At 39.1% G+C, this 17989-nt stretch overlaps 1 protein-coding gene across 8 annotated transcripts in view; it reads right to left on the reverse strand.

Annotated features, from left to right (window-relative positions):
* arhgap32b (Rho GTPase activating protein 32b) overlaps nt 1-17989 on the reverse strand; it is a 102886-nt gene that overhangs the window by 8791 nt on the left and 76106 nt on the right. For 4 of the 8 annotated variants that reach the window (XM_017698549.2, XM_037545762.1, XM_017698553.2 and 1 more), the window contains 8 exons: nt 16103-16195; nt 15771-15893; nt 15421-15498; nt 12845-12926; nt 11246-11296; nt 9914-9988; nt 2975-3124; nt 719-821 (listed from right to left, as the gene is read on the reverse strand). In XM_017698549.2, coding sequence (XP_017554038.1) covers nt 719-821; nt 2975-3124; nt 9914-9988; nt 11246-11296; nt 12845-12926; nt 15421-15498; nt 15771-15893; nt 16103-16195 — 755 coding nt within the window. Of the gene's footprint in view, nt 1-718; nt 822-2974; nt 3125-5452; nt 5793-5823; nt 6040-9913; nt 9989-11245; nt 11297-12844; nt 12927-15420; nt 15499-15770; nt 15894-16102; nt 16196-17989 lie in introns of those variants that run through there. The other 4 variants (XM_017698550.2, XM_017698551.2, XM_017698554.2 and 1 more) reach the window with 4 other exon arrangements.

The raw sequence follows: 17989 nt of genomic DNA on the forward strand, positions 1-17989 counted from the left end.
ATTGTACTTTGCACTATGTAGACTGCATTATTCATAAAGGAAGTCTTATGGCAAAAGGCTGATGAATTCTCTGAGCTAAAGCTGGATGGACTGATACACAATGGACTGATACACAGTGGAAACGTGTGCCTCAAAAGTAAGTTTTTAGATTGTCTGTTGAAATAATGGATGTTGTTTTCCAGGCCTAAGAAGAAAATCACCATCTATATTGTTACCAAAATGAAGTTTAAAAGCCAGTGCACCCTGTGCACCTATTAATGCCTGAAAAAAATTTATATATATATATATATATATATATATATATACACACACACACACACACACACACACACACACACACACACACACACATATATATATATATATATATTAACTGTTTTTAGTTTGAAACGGATCAAACAGAATGTACTAAGGTACTGTGCTTTATTATTAGCATTTTAGCATTTTTCATTCCTTTTTCCATCTTTTTAAAATTGAGTTTGCATAAACTATCCAAACAAACAACAATTACACAGCAATATTTTCTTATCTTTAAATAAACACATAGCTCCATAGAGCACAGACTGTAACAGAGACTAATATAAACCTATGTGCTCAGGGCATCATATTCCTAAAACTATTTCCACTATTTCACTGGCAATTTAGAATTCTGCATGAGCAGATCAGATCTACAGAGTAGTGTGCTTCTGTAATTTTCAGCTTAGTTTCTCTCTCATACCGCAGTTTCTGGATGTTGGAGGCAATCCCAGAGAGTCGATACATTCCATCCACAACTCCATGCTTCTCAATGAACTCTGTGCAACTCTTGAGCACCTGGGGAACTAGAGATTGAAATGAAGTGTGAGTAACAGTTTGTGTTCATGTTAATTTTAGTCAGCTCCTTTATTGAAATTTAAGGTATAAAACCTCATGCAAATTAAAAAGAGTTAAAAAAATATTCTGCAAAATATTATACAGCAAAAGATAAGCAGTATAACACTGTATGTAAGTATTCTAGATACAGTCTACATTCAACTGTTAACTATTCATTCTCTATATACATCATTTTAGGTGGGAATATACCCAATGGACATTTGCCATTTTTTAGTTTGGATTAGTTTGCAAAAAAGGGAAATATTTTTAGATTTCACATAGTGGACACAGAGAACACCAGTCACATAAAAAGTGACAAAAAGTATTCTGGACAAGACTATAAAATAGGCCTTAAAAAGAGGACTGTCTCATTAAAAATATCTGCACTGCAGTGACACAAGACAAACAGCAGACCTCCAACTTTGCCTTGCAATGTCTCTTTCAAGAGTAGACTGATCAGAGCAGAGACAGACACTCTTGCCTAGACTCTTACTCCTAACAAACGTTATCCGGATGATGAGTGAGACTCAGACTCTTTCGGAAGCAGCTGTTCAACTGAATTCCTGACATAGCAGTTTGCAGCGGAAACTCCACAGGCCATATAATAAAACCCATTCTGAGCCACCTCAAATGTACCCATAAGGATGAAAATGCTGCATTCTCTAAGAGATGTATACAAACAGAGTTAAAAGCAGACCTCTTTGAGGGCTCTAAATTAGAGAGACAAGAGGCGAGTGTACTCTTAAATTTATAAAGCCATGGTTTGTCAGTTACATTTCCAGATCTATAAGTAAAAAGTCTACAGAGATTTGAAAGTACATCATATCAATACTGCCTTGTGCTAAGTATGGAATATATGAAAGGAAAGTTAGTTCAGTATCATCTTTCTATGAGAATGTCTGGGACTGAATATATGGTCTGACATCAACCTCCTAAAACACAGACTGATTTAAAAAATGTGCTCCTGGCCTGGGGTGTGGCAGGTAAACACTGAGAAGAGCAAAAAGATCAAATCTATGGAGCAACAACCTTCAAATGTACCTTCAGCATATTCTTAGTATCTGTATTACTTGGTATGCTGAAAACAGGAATGCACAGAAATTTCAGCCACAAAACATTCAGTCAAAAATGGTCACAAATGGTACGTAAATTTTTAATTAGAAAGAGAAAAACAGACAAAAAATTGATGATTTCAGAAAGACTAACCAGCCCTACAATGAAATGTCATTCATTACAAATAACTTAAATGGTATTAAAAAAGAGAAATATCGATTAAAAACACTGACTGTTCCCTTCACTGTTCTGTGCCAGTCAACGCAGATGCATTAGAACAGTAAACACAATAGCAGAGATTAGCACCAGGTTTGATAGCGCTTGAAAACACATCTTACTCGACATACAAAATTGACCAAAACGGAAATAAAAAAGGAAAGTCCCTGCTAGCATGCGGACTCCATCTGCAGCCACAATTTTTTAAAATGACATAAAATGTATAAATGGCTGTGCAAAGGTATAACCTACATACAGGAGTAAACTGTTCATTATCAGCTTTTTCAGTTTTCAGAATTGAATAGTTCTACTAGTTCTAATAGTTTTACTCTACACATGGTTGATTAAGCTTGTAACTGTGTAACAGTATTAACCAACATTTAAGGAAAAACCCAAGACACTTTCCTTTTTTAATCCTTTAACTGTAAAAATGATTGCAATGCCTTTTCAAGTTGCATGGCACCCTTTGAAAAGGACAAGCTGTGGGTTCTGAGAAGGCAATAGCTCAGGGCAGATTTCGTAGACTAACAAACAGACCAAGAGCTGAAAGCTGCCAGGGAGCTTTGAATCAATGCAGAAGAAATCTTCAGACACTGCCTTCCAAACCATTCCATCTGACCTTTACACCCCTTTGAGCCAAGCAGTTGCTGTGGTAACTAAACCAAGCAGGCGTAGCCAGCAGTGGTGCTGGAGGTCGAGTGTGTCTTCTAGGCCACACAGGCAGAATTACTCACTGTGGCTGGAGTCAAGCCAAACCATGCATAACATGGGCAGCATGACCTCTCTTTTACCCAAGCCATGAGTGATAAAACAAGGTCTGTTTTACAGGCCAGCAGGGGCTTTAAGAACTCACCGTCATGGCCTGAGTTGAGGAGGTGCTCTCCCAGGTCACAGCCAAACACCCTCTCCCTGAGGATCCCTCGCTGCTTCAGCTTCTGCTTGGTGGGCCGGGACTTCATGAAGGTGCGCAGAAATGTGATCAATTTCCCGTGCTTCTTGGACACTAAGAAACAATTTGAGATAATAATCTTATTAAAATGAGGGATGACTGACACCTTTTGACCTAATGTATACTACATGAATGAACAGAATTTACCACCTACATGGACTGAATTTAACCTGAAATTAAAGGCTATAACATCTTGGATTTAGAGAACAAAGGATTATCACCATCACAGCCTTTGCTGTTCTGTCGAAAAAGGAATTTTCTAAATCCTCTATTGAAAACTGTTGCTAACACAGCTCTGAATAACAAAAGGCTGATCCTCCAGCAGAGCAGAACTACTGCATTCACCTAGAAATAGACCTAAACGGGTCAAGTTAATTGGGCATTGGTTATTGTATAGCTGGCAAAGCAATACTGACCTGAGTTGTCCACTCCACCTTCTCTTCGGATTCATGATATAAAGTAATTTCCACCAAAAGAATGCAAAGAGCCAGTAGCCCACATGGAGCAACAGCCTACCTAACAAATATTACAACACTACAAAATGCTCCCGAGGGCTCAGTTATGAAATAGCCTACACAGTGTGACTGCCAAGCTCTAATTACACAATGTTAGGTTTATGAAGTTGTGAATAAAGCTTTTCATTCATCTGATGCTTAAAGCAGAATGAAATACAGGGCTGGACATCAAAATGTTTGGTCTGCTATGCTGCCTTCACTGACATTAAGTGCTGACCTTCACAGCCATGCAAATGAAATCCAGAAGGCTGATATATAATTTGCATGAGCAGTTTTTGGACTAACAAGAGGAAAAATGAACAGAAGGATGAAGAACAGAGAAATGCCATGTAGCTCACTGGAAAATAAAAACAACCTTGTCTACAGTGCTTAGACTCAAGTGAAATAGATTCTTTAAACACTTTTGTTTCAGGACTAAGGTAGTGTACAAAACCATATGTCTTATTTTCATAATATAAAAAACATATAGGGTATTTCAACTAGCAGGCCATCTTGGCTTTACTACTTCTTTTCCCTGGTTTCACACAGAAAACATTCCTAGAATATCCCAGGGAATTGTCTAGATCAAGAAGCTGTTTAGATCAGAAAGTCAGCTGCTGCTTGAAACACATGTGAAAACTATAAAGAGCCAAAGTCTGAGCTATCATAACTGTTGTGTTCATTGGGCCTCACATGTGACAGACTCAAACAGAGTGCGCATACACTCATACACAAATGAAATCCAGAATGGATGGTAACGACATAGTGACGTTACTGGAATAATTGCAATCACTCTCTGTCTCTGTTAAACGCATTCCATTCTGAACTAACTAAAAGGACACATACAATCTTCCATTACAGTGAAACCACAATGGACAAAACAGGATCTGAAGTTGACATTGCAAATATATATTTTGTGCCTCATTTATTTGCAGGCTATTTTTTGACATAATGGTTGGAAATTCTTGATGGGACATTTCAAAGCCATTCTAACTGCACCCCATTTTGTTATATTCATCTTGCTAAAACAGTTAAAATCATTTTCTCAAAGGGTTAAGATTCCATCACAGGCATTTCCTGTTCTACTTTTCAAGGGCTAGTAAAGTCACAGATATGGATTTCACAGATCCACTTCTGGAACAGCCAGCCAACTCAAGGGCCCAGAGAAGCTGCAGGCAAGGAATGTTTGTTAGCATAGCAAGAGTGTCATTTATGCTGTAGAGTGAGTGATTGTCCCAACAACACAATACAATGTGCTCTACTAATGACTATTACACCAAGTTTGGATCTGAAAGAATAACAATGAGCTGCTCTATTCAAACATGTTACACTGCATTTTAGATTTCTGGAATTATGCAATATATGCAAATATGTATCTTATGCACAGGCATAACAATGGCAAATTCAACTAAACAAATGGCCTTCACCTCTCCTCTTACTGTGTTCAAATGCAGGGAAATTATATTTTAAACAAGTACACAAAAGTATACCTACAGACAAGCCATTTATCATATAAAGAAAATCTACTGAATATTTAAGCCAACCCAGAAAAAAAAGTCTTTTAAAAACTCTGCTCTCACAATTTGACAGCCATGCCTGCAGCTTCTCTAAGGAAATATTAATAAATTCACAGAGAGTGCAGACATACGCTGGGTCATTTGCGGTGAAATAACATGGAAAGAAAAACAAGAACCTAAATTAAAATCTACTGAGATATGAACGCTGAAGTACAATAAATGGAAACAGAACATCAAGTTCAACTACTGTACAGGCTAACTCATTAACCTTCAGCTTAACTTCAGACAACTAAAGACAACACAGCTGGCTCAAGGGAATTGAGTATGCTAAATGTCCTGGATAATATAGAGAAAATAACTATAACTCTTACCTGAAAAGGGACTTTTCTTCAGCTCAAGTTCAGACTAAGAGTAAGACTAAGATGAAACCTGAGCCCGGCCAGCCAGCACAGCAATAACCGCAACCACAGCTCCATTCACCGGGTGTAAACTTACAGTCAGCTTTTTCCCCTTTTGCATTTTTTCCCCCTCAGTAGTTGTCCAGCCCCCAGTATCAGCTTTCAGGCATGGAAGCCCGTAAAAAAGTCGATGATTTGGGCGGACTAAGCCAAACCGCTCCCACCACCATGCACAGATCCAGAGGAAAGCTTTCAGCCCCGTCTACAGCTATAAAACACATGCACTCCAGCAGCACAGCCAAACCCTCCCTGCTTATCTATGCTTTTTATAGTCAAATACTTACTTTCTACAATAGCACTGTTGTTGCAGACAGGTTAACGCCATTTGAAATATTGACTTTTTATAGCCGATAGCTCTTCTGACTCAGAACTATCAACATCTCATACTGCTAAATGCTATCTAAAGCCACGCCTTCTACTGAAAGGCCAAGCTCCATTCAGCCACTGACAAGGAAAACTGTGTCTTTTAAGAACTGCTATGAGCTGTGTCATGTTGTTTAAGTGCTGAACGCTAATCTAGACAAAACATTTCCTACTACATCCAGGCACTCAGTGTATTAATAATGAATTAAACTATTTATATATAAACTACAGAACTCTCTTAAGTTATTCATTTTTCACAGTCAGAGAAAAACATTTAATAGAAAATCACACAGAAAGTAAGTGCAATTATAACTAATATAAATGGGTATTATAATAAATACAATTATAACTAGTATACTTGTAATATAATGTAATGATATAATTATAACAAATATTTTTTCAGTATTGAGCGTGTTTACCCGTTGCCTTTATTGCAGTTTCCATTCTTTTTGGGAGAATTACTTTCAGTTTCCCACAAATCTGCAGGGATATTTTATTCATTTTTTGAACTCACACTTAAAAGTTGGTTGTAAGTTCTTTTTCCTCAAGATTCAAGTAATCCCAAACACATGGGATAATGCTGAGGTCTGGACTTTGGGGTGGTTAGTCCACTGTTCTGAGAACACCAACAATCTTTGCTTAATTTACACACTTTCTTTTTCCAGTAACAGCTTCTTGACAGCTACACTTTTAAGACTCAGAACATTGAGCTGTCTTTGCACAGTGAAAGGATGGACAAAAACAAGTGTGGATTTTTTCAGATATGAAACAAGAGCTGAGCTTGATTATCTCCTATCTTTCTAAGATGAAAACTTGAAACATCTAATGGCACCAGATTTGGTGGCCTATCAGGTCTTGCACAGCTGTTGAGACCCCCATTTTCTCCATATCTTAGACTTCTTTAAATTCTAGTTTTGGAAACTCTGGTTTTAATCACTTATATAATACCTTTAAACAAATGAAGGTCTCTGACTTTTGCACAGTACTGTATATTTATCTGAAAGTAAAAGGAGGGGGAGGTCAACACTGGTCTGTTTAACACTAACATTGTATATGCTAATGAAATAAAATCCATTTACCAGCTTACCTGTACATTAGTTTCGAAATGATGGAGTTCATAGTACAAAGAGCTATTATTTAATATAAAACCAAATGAAAATACTGCTCAAAACCACCCTCAAGATAGTCACACACACAGACAGAGAGAGAGAGAGAGAGAGAGAGAGAGAGAGAGAGAGAGAGAGAGAGAGAGAGAGAGAGAGAGAGAGAGAGAGAGAGAGAGAGAGAGAGAGAGAGGCTGCAGAAGAGTCAGTGATCCCCATTCCCATTACAGTAGTTCACAGATGCACACACAAACATGTTGAGAACAGGTCAGGCAGGAAATGGACAACACCGCCTAGGAGAAGAAGACAGTTACTGCTATGTGTACCTTCAATAGTCTCTCACAGTCACACTCAGCTGTCTTGGCTTGTTAACACACACAGCTGCCCTTTGCTCCTATGAGAGGAAGATATTGCTGCTTCGCAAGGAAGTAAATGATCCAGAGAGAGTCAAAGAAGCAACATCTGGACTAGCACCTGCTCAGACTGAAGGCTAAACTTACTCTAACTGGAGCTCCACAACAAAACATTCTGTGTGTGAAGAAGACCACTCTGATAAACAAACAATTTTATGACATACAAATCCTATAAACGACCTGGCTTGGAAAGATTAGCTAAATGAAATTTTACTTTGAATTACTGTAAGCAGGCAAAGAAAAGATAAGCTTAACTATTGACTCAGGGCATGCCAGTCTCAAGACAGTCACACTGAGTGAATGATTCATAAAGCTCTGCCAGTTCAGACAGACTTCAGACAGCCTGAACACTCTCCACCTGCTGGGGAGCTGAAGAAAAGCTTGTATTTGAACACACCAGGGTAGCCTACAAGAATGTGGTATTTCAGAAACAATAAAGAGACTGTAGTTCATATTGTCACAGGACAAAGCTGGAATTATTTTATAGCTCTGCTTTAACAGTGTTTAGTAAATTAGCTTTGAGATGGTGAAGGCCCAGCATTCTGCCAATGCAACTGGATCACAACTGCTTATAGATGGATATTGAAGAGCACTGCTGCAAATGTGGACATGATGTCAGAAGAAGGGCAGATTACAAAAACAATGACAGAGAGAAATTTGGGCATATGTACATTCACTGTTGAGCTGGCCTCAGTAAAATGCAAAGCACAGCACATTATACACTTTAAAAACAAGGGGGTATAAAGGTGAATGTCACTGAAGATAAGTGGACAAGTGCAAGGTTGAAAGTCAGACAAGGGAAAGAATGAGCTAAAAAAGTGAAGGGCTGAATATTTTCACACCTAGTACTGGGCAGTACTGAATAAATTCCACGTACCAATATTTTCCAAATATAATACTATACAAAAGCTTAAGAAAGAAGTTATAAAAATTTTGGTTAGAAGAACAGTTAAAAAAAAACACAAGCTTGGTTCCGGACTTTTCAGTCCACTCCAGCCATCACATCAATTTGTCAGTTTCATCATCAGGACATCTGATGTAATTTAATGAAGGACTGATCGGCCAAACGTGGTACTTAATTGTGACTGTAACTACTGAGCTTGCTCAAGAAGAGGTTTGGAAATAATTTTAAAAATATTTATTCAAAATCATTAGAACTGGTTCTGCAATTGGCATTGCTAACAGCCCATATCATTTCTGCAGCAATACATCAAAAATCCTCTGCACCCAATCAAATCATATTCAGATCTACATGCAAAAATGTAACATCACGATACTTCAAGAACTTAGACAACAAATATTTTTGTCTTATTTTCTGATATTATAAATTGGACCAAACTAACTTTAACAAAGTAGTCAAAAACTATGAATACAATTTTTACAATATTTAACATTTCACTGCACTATGTCCAATTAAGACGAACGAATCATGCTGTCTTTGTAATCAAACATGCAGATGGGAAGTGTTTAAGTACTGACAATAACCATGATATGCTAATAAAAGCACACTGTCACATATTGTGATGTAATTTATAACAGGGATAAATATTGTCATATTGTCCAACCATATCCAGACCACATTTAAGGTCGCACAGAATAATCAATGTGTTTTCGGACAGAGAACGACTTACTGTTGTTTTGCTTGCCTTGCATCTCCAGTTTAAAACTAAAGAACTAAAGTTTAGACTCCTAACATGTCTTCTCTGCTTGACAGAAGACTGTGGCATAAGTGGAGAATTGTGTAAATTATTTTTTTTCCTGAACTATTCCTTTAAGCTAACTCATTAACAGACACACAAACACAATTTTTTTGTTTTTGTAATGTTAGGTAAGGGTTTTTTTAAACAAACAAAACTATACTGATAAATGCCTTTACATAGAATTTTCTCCAAAGGCTTTTGCAAGGTAATTTATATAATGGAAGCAGATGATATTCAAGCACTTTAAGAACTGCATGCTTACATAATGATTTGCTATTTGAGATTTTAAGCTTATATTTTGCAGTTTTTAAAAATCTATATAAAACATGAACTATAAGAAGACGTTTAAACAGTTCTTTAACCAGACACCAGAGATTATCTATTTACCTATTACCTAATCATTTTTTATGTATTTTGAACTGCACTTCCAGAGCAAATTTCTGAGCAAATTACATACATTGCATTTAATTACACTTTTGTTATCTATCAGTACTGCTAAAGTTAAACAGTGGTTTAATTAAATATTGGCAAACTGGTGTAGACAATACAATGCCCAGCACTAGCAGAATGTAAGAGTACAGATAAGAAACACAGATAAGTGTAGTAAGAATTCCTATATGGACTACCCATTGTAAAATTAGTGAGTAGTGACTTAAAGACAGATTCGTGACTAACTACAGACTTATGTCAGTGGTTTTCATGAAGACTCTGTAAAGGCTCAGGCAGTGACTGTGCAGAGAAGCACAGCAGTGGATTAGTTGGTGGTTAGGCACACAGAGAAACTGTTTGGTCTACCTGAGCTCAGCCTGTAGGGGTTTAATGGGTCGGGCACCCATGCACTGTCCTGCTTTACACTCTCCATCTCCAAATCTGCATGCAGTAGAGAGAGAAGCCAGGGAGCCTGTTAGAGAACATGTTAACAGCAGCCACCCTTGAAGCTCTCCATTGGTTTGGTAGTTGACACTTTGCAAGGAGAGGAAAAGGGGGAAAACATTCCCCTCTGCATTCCCTGTCTATTAGGCAATGTTTTACAACGGTTCACAGAGGGCCATAAATTGATAATAAACAAGCCAGTGCAGTAAAACGCACTTAAAGAAAAACAGATTAGGCTACTATAAGGGAGAGTGCTGTGCGTGGGTCAGAGGGCTCTGTAGTGCTGAGAACCAGAAATGTCACCGAGGGCCAATGCTAGAGCATATGATTATAAGAGAGAGCGAGAGCGAGAGAGAGAGCGAGAGAGAGAGAGAGGAGAGAGCAAGACAAAGGGCAGCAGTGAGAGAATAAGAGAAGAAAGCATGAGACAGAGGAGGAAGAAAGAAGAAAAAATTAGGAGGGAGGGGGCATTAAAGAATGAGACAGAGACAGTGAGCGAGCAAGAAAGAGGAGAGAAAAAGAGGGAAGGACAGTCATAGAGAGGGAAAAGGAGTGAGTCAGAGAGATTAAGACAGGGAAAGAAAGAGGGACAGAGAAAGAGGAAGGGACAGTGGGAAAGAGAAGAATGCAAGAGAAAGGAGTGCAAGAGAGAGGACGAAGAAATAGAAAAGGGGAGAGTGAAAGAAATAGATCAAGACAGAGAAAAAGACAGTCAGAGAAAGGGAAAGAGAGGATAACAGAGATACAGGGAATGAAAGCAGAAAGAGGGAAGAGAAGCAAAAAAGGAGTAAAAGAGTAAGTGTGCGTGCGAGCGAGAGAGAGAGAGGCTGAGCAAAAGTGTAGGTTTGGTGAGTGAATGAGAGGGGGGAGAACAGTAGGTGAGAGAGAAAAAGGTAGTAAAGGCAGCAAAAGTGAAAGAGACATTGAGAGAATAAGGGGGGGCATGAGAGACAGAGAGAGAGAGAGAGAGAGAGAGAGAGAGAGAGAGAGAGAGAGAGAGAGAGAGAGAGAGAGTAGAAAAAAATAGGAACAAGAGAGAAAGGGAAAGAAAAACAGAGGGAGTGAGAAGGAAAGAGGGAAGAGGAGCAAGAGAGAGAGAGAGTGTAAGAGAGCAAAAACAAGTTTGAAGGGGAGAAAAAGAATGAAAGAGAGAGAGCAAGCAAAAGCATGAAAAGAGGCGTACTTCGGATTTGTACAAAGTAAAAAAGAGTGAGTTGTTGAGGTGAAGCATTTAGGGAGAATACCAGCACGCACAGGGTGGGAATAGACTCCAGGAGGCCGGCCGCAGACCAGAGCAGGGGGACGCTGAGGGTACAGTGGAAGGAGGCACAATGACACGTCATTACACATGCATGGGAGAGCACAGTACACTCATGCAAATACACATTAAACAAGCTCATCAACAGCACAGACAATGGGCCACTGTGAACAGTGATTATGCAGGCAGTAAAGTAAAAAGCAAAACCACAGCAAAAAAGCTTTCATGCACTTTTTTAAAGCCATTTATGCTCCTTGTGTGGTAAAGCATGTAAACATGGAATGCATTCCAGTGTTATGCTGTCCTTTGTGATAAAACAGTTTTAGAACACATCCTGAGGCATGACGCTATTCTTTTCCCTAGACTCGCTCATTTGTTGATTGCATAGCACCATGTCATGTTCTGATATTGTTCCCTGAAGAGCACGCGGGCTGCATATTCTGCCCACCCAGAGGCAGCACACTGATTAGTTTGATGAGTCAAGATGAGTCACTCCTTTGGGGATGCCAGCATGCACTGATGTGAAGCATGAAAAGGCCAAAATCTCAGCAAAAGGCCTGTGATGTTAGAAAGCCCTCTAGAGCATTTGGCAGGGCGGTCAGTCCAAGAGATGATGTAAAGTGACCTCTCTTAAGCTTTCTGAGCATGAACCAAGACCACTCCAAACATGACAAAGTTCGTTACTCATGCTGTAAATGTTCCGAATTTGAAACACTCCATTTCACACTTCTGTTAAATCATGAGGTTTATTTTGCCTGTCTTTGTAGCATTTGGCCACATTAGCTTTATGCTTAATGTTCTGTAAATAAAGGAGTTCTGTATACACTTATATAGCATAATCCATGAATACTCATAAGATTCCTCCTTATGACTCTGAACAACTGAATGCCAGAAAAAAAAAAAAACTTTACAAAAACTGTTGCCAATGTGTAAGGTCACAGAATTTGCACAGACAGAGAGAGCTGAAAGAAAAAATACTATTTGGAAGTGAAAGCTCAGAGTGAGCACAAATTACTTTATCTGCAGATGGTAGACAGAATTTTGCATGTCAGTTTGTTCAGAGTTTTGAAACCCAAACTGACAGCTTAGGAAGTGAAAATAATTTCCTCCATTGTTCTGTTGAATAGCGACCAGTATAGTATCACATGACAGCAGTTAGTCTTCCCTCGCCTGACGGCTCTAGGAGCAGTGATTCATCTGACAGCATCCGGGAGTTTCCTCTCAGCACCTGTTCCTGTTCACAGACACAGCCATACCACACAGGCTCGCCGCGCGGCTGCTTCAGCACATCACTTCACAGGTCCCCTATATCTCCTCATAATCAGCACCACTCACATATAGCATTAACCGCCATCAGACACACATTGCCCATATGCTTTTACACAGTACAACACATGCTATAAAATAATCAACAGCTTTGAACGGGATTTAGACGGTGTATAAGCAAATCACACAAGTATTCCTTCTGACATTTGCTTTTTTTTACCTGGCTGTGGTTTTTTTTATTACTTTCACTGCAAGAGATAAAATGCAGAGATTGTTATTTGACAAACAGCCTCAGTAATTTGTGCATGTATGTGTGTTTATATCGGTACCTGGTTTTGGCACTGAATTGGTGACCGACTGAGGGACCTTGTCGTTAATCAGCTCCACACACTCACTGGGAAAGAAACCAACCTACAGAGAGCAAGGGGAAATTGCTAAAGCATCAACACATCACATTCCGCACATCAACAAAAAGCACTTTATACATTGACCCCTACAGCAGTGTCATAACACAGAAAGCATAACAGGCAGAGTAACAAACATTATGGCAAGATTAGTCACTGGCCCAAAATGCTTGCTTTGGAATGTGACTAATATATGAAGCAAATAAATAATTTGGCAAGGCCTTCAAATGAGGTGAACTTTGGCTCCTCAGCAGTGTTTCATAATGCTCTAGTTTTATCATTAGCAACATCAGTGTTACATTAATAAAACTGTAGCTGAAGAAAGCTCTTGCACAGTAAGCATGGTTGAGTACAGTTTAATTTGCTGTAGAATAGTAAATTGCAAAGGGCCAGAGTCAGAGAGAGGCACTAAGAAGGCCACAAAAATTACTTAGTAATTTTCAGTTTTGTCAGTTTATTAAATCAAAGATAATCCACATGTGGAAGAAAGCTGAAAGTAAAAAATACATGAGTGAAAATCCGAGTTTCCAAAAAAAAATTATTAAGAGGTACATAAAAAAAGGGACTCCTAGTAATGTGCAAGACCTGTTAGACAACCAAAACTGGCACCATCAAATGTAGTTAAAGCTTTCATCTTTGAAAGGAAAAACTCTTTTGTCTGAAAGGGTGTGTAGCTGTCAAAAAGCTGATAATGAAAAAGGAACCAGAACAACATTTGCCAATCAAACAAAGAAGCTGCTGACAGGACAATGGACCAGCCACCCCACAATGTGTTTGGGATTACTTAGATCGTGAGAAAGAAAAAAATACAACCAACTTCTAAGACTGAACTTTGGAGGTGAGCTCAAATGTCTCTGCAGAATCGTTTGAAAAACTGAAAGCAAGTCTAATGAAAACAACAAAAGCAGTAATAAAGACAAAGGGTGGACACACTAAATACTAAAAAAAACTACTGTACTTGTTGAAGCTTCTGTGTAATTTTCTAGCTAATATGTTTTCTGCTTTTTTCCTGATGCTGAATAACTAATAATTAATTAGTTATAATTAATGGCAATTTGACTGGAAATTAAATAAATAAAAAGTTGGTCTGACTTTTGTAGGGCACTATATATGAGGTCAGCTTCCCAGACAGGGACTAAGCCAAGTACACAGTATTCTGAAGAGAGTGGGAATGTCCACTGAAAGGAAAAATGCAGTCTGAGAAACTGACCGATGAAACCTTTAGGCTTTCAGTCAGTTTTCTGGATCTTGACTATGAAAGCATGAGAGAGTTTACCTTTGTAAGAAAACATCAGTACTGAAAACCTGATCTAGTTCAAAACATAAAGAATTGTTTCATAATTAATTTCCATGAAATAGAGGGAAGAGTCAAATAGTAAATTAGTTCCTCACTGTGTTCTGACAACATCTTGAATGCTCAGAGACCTGTAGATAAGAGGCACATGCGAGGATCCAAAGTTCAGTTTATCTCTCAGACACCAATATGAAGAAAAGAAAGAACAGCAAGAGTCAACAACTCATAAGTCTGATTCTATCAAATTTAAACTGTGATTATGCCCTAGAAGGAACCAAGTGTCACTTGTCTGTAACAGCAAAGTCCTCTATCCAGCCCCAGTGCTGACCTAGCACAACCCTTCCACTCACCACTAAACCTGATTACATATATGCACAATCCCTAACCCTGCTTGCTATGTGTGTCTCTGTGTGACAGCTGGTGTGGTCTTTGGCTCATCCTCTCTCCAGACAGATGCTGACTACCTGACCTCCAGTTGTAGTCTGCAAGAGTCCTGAGCCAGACTGCCCCCTGTTGGGCATTCCACACATCTGCCACCAATACCCACTGCCATCCCTTCACACATGCCTCACTGCTGGACTAAGAACAAATGAACATCACAACAGCATGACTTGCCATAATGTAGAATATAAACAAGAAAATAACGAGGGAAAGGCATGAGTAAACTAGGCAGGGCATATTTTTGGGGTCCAATTAGGGAAGAGTGACAAGTTCACTGTTGCAGAACGTGTAAGTGTAAATGTCAGCGCTTCCAAAAAAAAGAGGAGAGAACTAATTAATTAGCCACTGTCAACAACTCTAAAAATCAACAGAGCCACATATAAAAGAGCCATTCTACCCACACGATTCTGTGACACACCGAGACAACGTGAGCCCAATCCAACATGGCCTTATTCACAGCATTCCTGGATGCTTGGCTGAGTGTGTGTGAGCTCCCCAGGGCCAATGAGGAGCCAAACACTTGGAAAATCAAACAGGCATGGTCTGCCATTACAGAATCCTATAGCCTGCAGAGCTCAGTGCAAAGTAAGTTCAACCACAACTCAACATTGATCATTATTAATGGGATTCGCTCACACAACACCAATCAATTTTCCACATATACAGTAACATCAATATGCACACCAATCATGAGTAGGATAATAGCAAAACACTTGTAAGGTTTATATTGTAATTGGAGAGTAACTTAATCTGCAAAAAAACAAACCTGAAATCCATGCTTTCCTCGCCACCATGTGGTATCCTCTTTCGGGGGCATGTCAATCACTGAAACAATGTCTCCAACCTGCGAGAGAAAGACAACACAGTCATTTGTCACTTGTCAATACAAACGTCCTTTGCTGCCAGGTCATTACCATGGCCAATAAGGAATTGACCTATCCATGCAGTGCCCACAATTGTGCTCTACAACTGCTGTGAGGTTGCACTAACTTTACAGGACAATAGCAAAAATCCCAATCTGCAGGTCTGATAATTTGATAAAAACTAAATTGCCCACTACAATTTCTTCTTAGATCTTCACTTCTCTGTAGAACTTCCCAACCTTGTCTTACTCACCTCAAAAGACAGCTCATCAGCTGCCTGGGCAATGTAGCGTTTAATGACGTGAGCAGCTGCGATGGCAGGGACATTGATGGAGGACTCTTCATGCACCAACAAATGATTCCCTTTGTTGTCAACCTGAAGACAAACAGGATGTGTCAGTTCCCCTAAAATGTGGCACTCAAGCTAATTGCAGTATTGAAATACTGTTTTACTAAAAGCTAATGAATCTTTAAGCTTTTCTTCATAATGTCCTAGCACCCACTCAGTACTAGGATACAATAAAGCCTCTGTCAATAATCTGCCTCTTTGAAATGTGGAAAGCGATACCAGTGTCAGGTTAATACCTCCATCCACGTGAGGGCTGGCCCACAGTTTATCTTATTATCAGCAATTGCTGAGAGACGGGAGAGGTAAGCCATCAGCATCTGGGATACAGCCTGTTAGGAAAAAGATATAAGGAGATTCTGATAAAGTGAAAGTGAGGAAGGCCTTGACTGAGGTCTTACCAAACCTTGAAACACAGTGTAAACAAACATTTGGAGAGTTTCTTCTTTCATATAACTAATTTTGTGACTGTATAAAAAGCACATTAGCTCTTAAGGTTGAATTTCCTACGAAGTAAGAGGCTTCCTAACAAGGCCATGGGTCAGAATAAACCAGACAACATATAAAATAAGCACATACCAGGATCGTGACAAATGTTTCATTTACAAAGTATGTAATATGGTACTACATCTTATTGCAGGTATCCTCCATTGTTAGAGAAAGGGATTTTTTTCTTCTGTTACTGAAAGAAATTAGAAGAACCAAGAACATCTGCTTCTATTTCCACCACAATCACATCTAGTCATATAACAAAAACTACAACAAAAGCTTGATGTGTTTATTTGTGATTTAACAAGGTGCCTATTATGGTTGCTTTCAGGAGTGCATGGGTGTTAGAAGGAGGCTGAAAGAGAATGTGCAGATGAGACTGCTTTTACTTTAAGAGCATAACGGTGGCTCAAAAAGCTACAGCTGCACTCAGAATGATAAATTGGGCTCAATTATAATTCCACATGGTTCTCACATTGAGTCATATGGCAAGGGGTGGTGAGGTGGACCTGTTTCAACTTTAATGCAGCTCATGGATCTGGATGTGTGACTGAAAAAGAACTCAAGTATCAGCCTTCACTTTAAAAATACTGTACATCAGCTTTCTTTAAAAACAAGACACTATTCTTATAAAATGTTCTCTAAAAAAGAAAGTAGAAGAAAGAAGACATGCACACACCTTTACAACATGCCAAAACCAAAGATGTTGCTTAGGATTCGATACATCTTAAAACAGAATGTATTTAAGGACTAGGAGTAGAACTTCATCTGAGTAGCCTCCTCGTCTCTTAATAGAGATCTCAGCTGTAGCCCTAGATCTGCTCTCCTATTGCAAGACATTTCATGAATGGCTCTGGCTGCTAAGATTACCTCCACCCACATCAGCAGCCCAATAGTATCCATAACAAAAGTCACTTCTTAAGGAATCCCATGAGGAGTCTTTCACTGTTGTGCACTCTTCACGAATGGCTGAAAGGAAGAAGAATCAAGTGTACCACTGCAGTCTAGCTATAGAGCTCAGCTATAATTTACAGACAACTGATGGGACCTGCTCCAGCTAAACCTCTCTCCAGGTTCCACCCTAGAGCGTCACAATTCTGAACACATGTTGGCCCCAAACTACAAAAATTAGTCCAAAATGAACTCAAAGGCCGAGCAGGGCTGAAGAGAAGGCTTAATTATGTGAAGTGGGACATGACTCTTTTAGTGTAGATTTTGTGCTTAACTAGAAAACTACATTTCACATAGCAAGAGCAGCATTGGTGACTAGAAGGTAAAATGTTTTCTTTAATGAAATGGCCCGCCCTTCTCCGACTCTTTGTTGTTACCCTGGAACCTGTGCCCAGTCCTCACAGTAACAAATTCTCCTTAAACTTCTGAAACAAATCCTGTCTTGAATTAATTCAGTCAAAAGAACTCAAAAGAAAGGACCAACAGTCTTGAACAGGACACTGGACAAACACAAGTTTGAGAGGGTTTCAAGGGCTTGGGGCTTCGAATTACACAACCTACTTAACAAGATACACAGCATGATCTGATGTTTTAGACAGACATCCAAATATGCAGAACTTCAGATTTCCACTGACCTTCCAAACGACCCCTAGTGGTTCCCCTAGATTTTTTATGCCAAGTACTAA

Source organism: Pygocentrus nattereri, chromosome 16 (genome assembly GCF_015220715.1).
Source record: "Pygocentrus nattereri isolate fPygNat1 chromosome 16, fPygNat1.pri, whole genome shotgun sequence".
Taxonomy (NCBI): domain Eukaryota; kingdom Metazoa; phylum Chordata; class Actinopteri; order Characiformes; family Serrasalmidae; genus Pygocentrus; species Pygocentrus nattereri.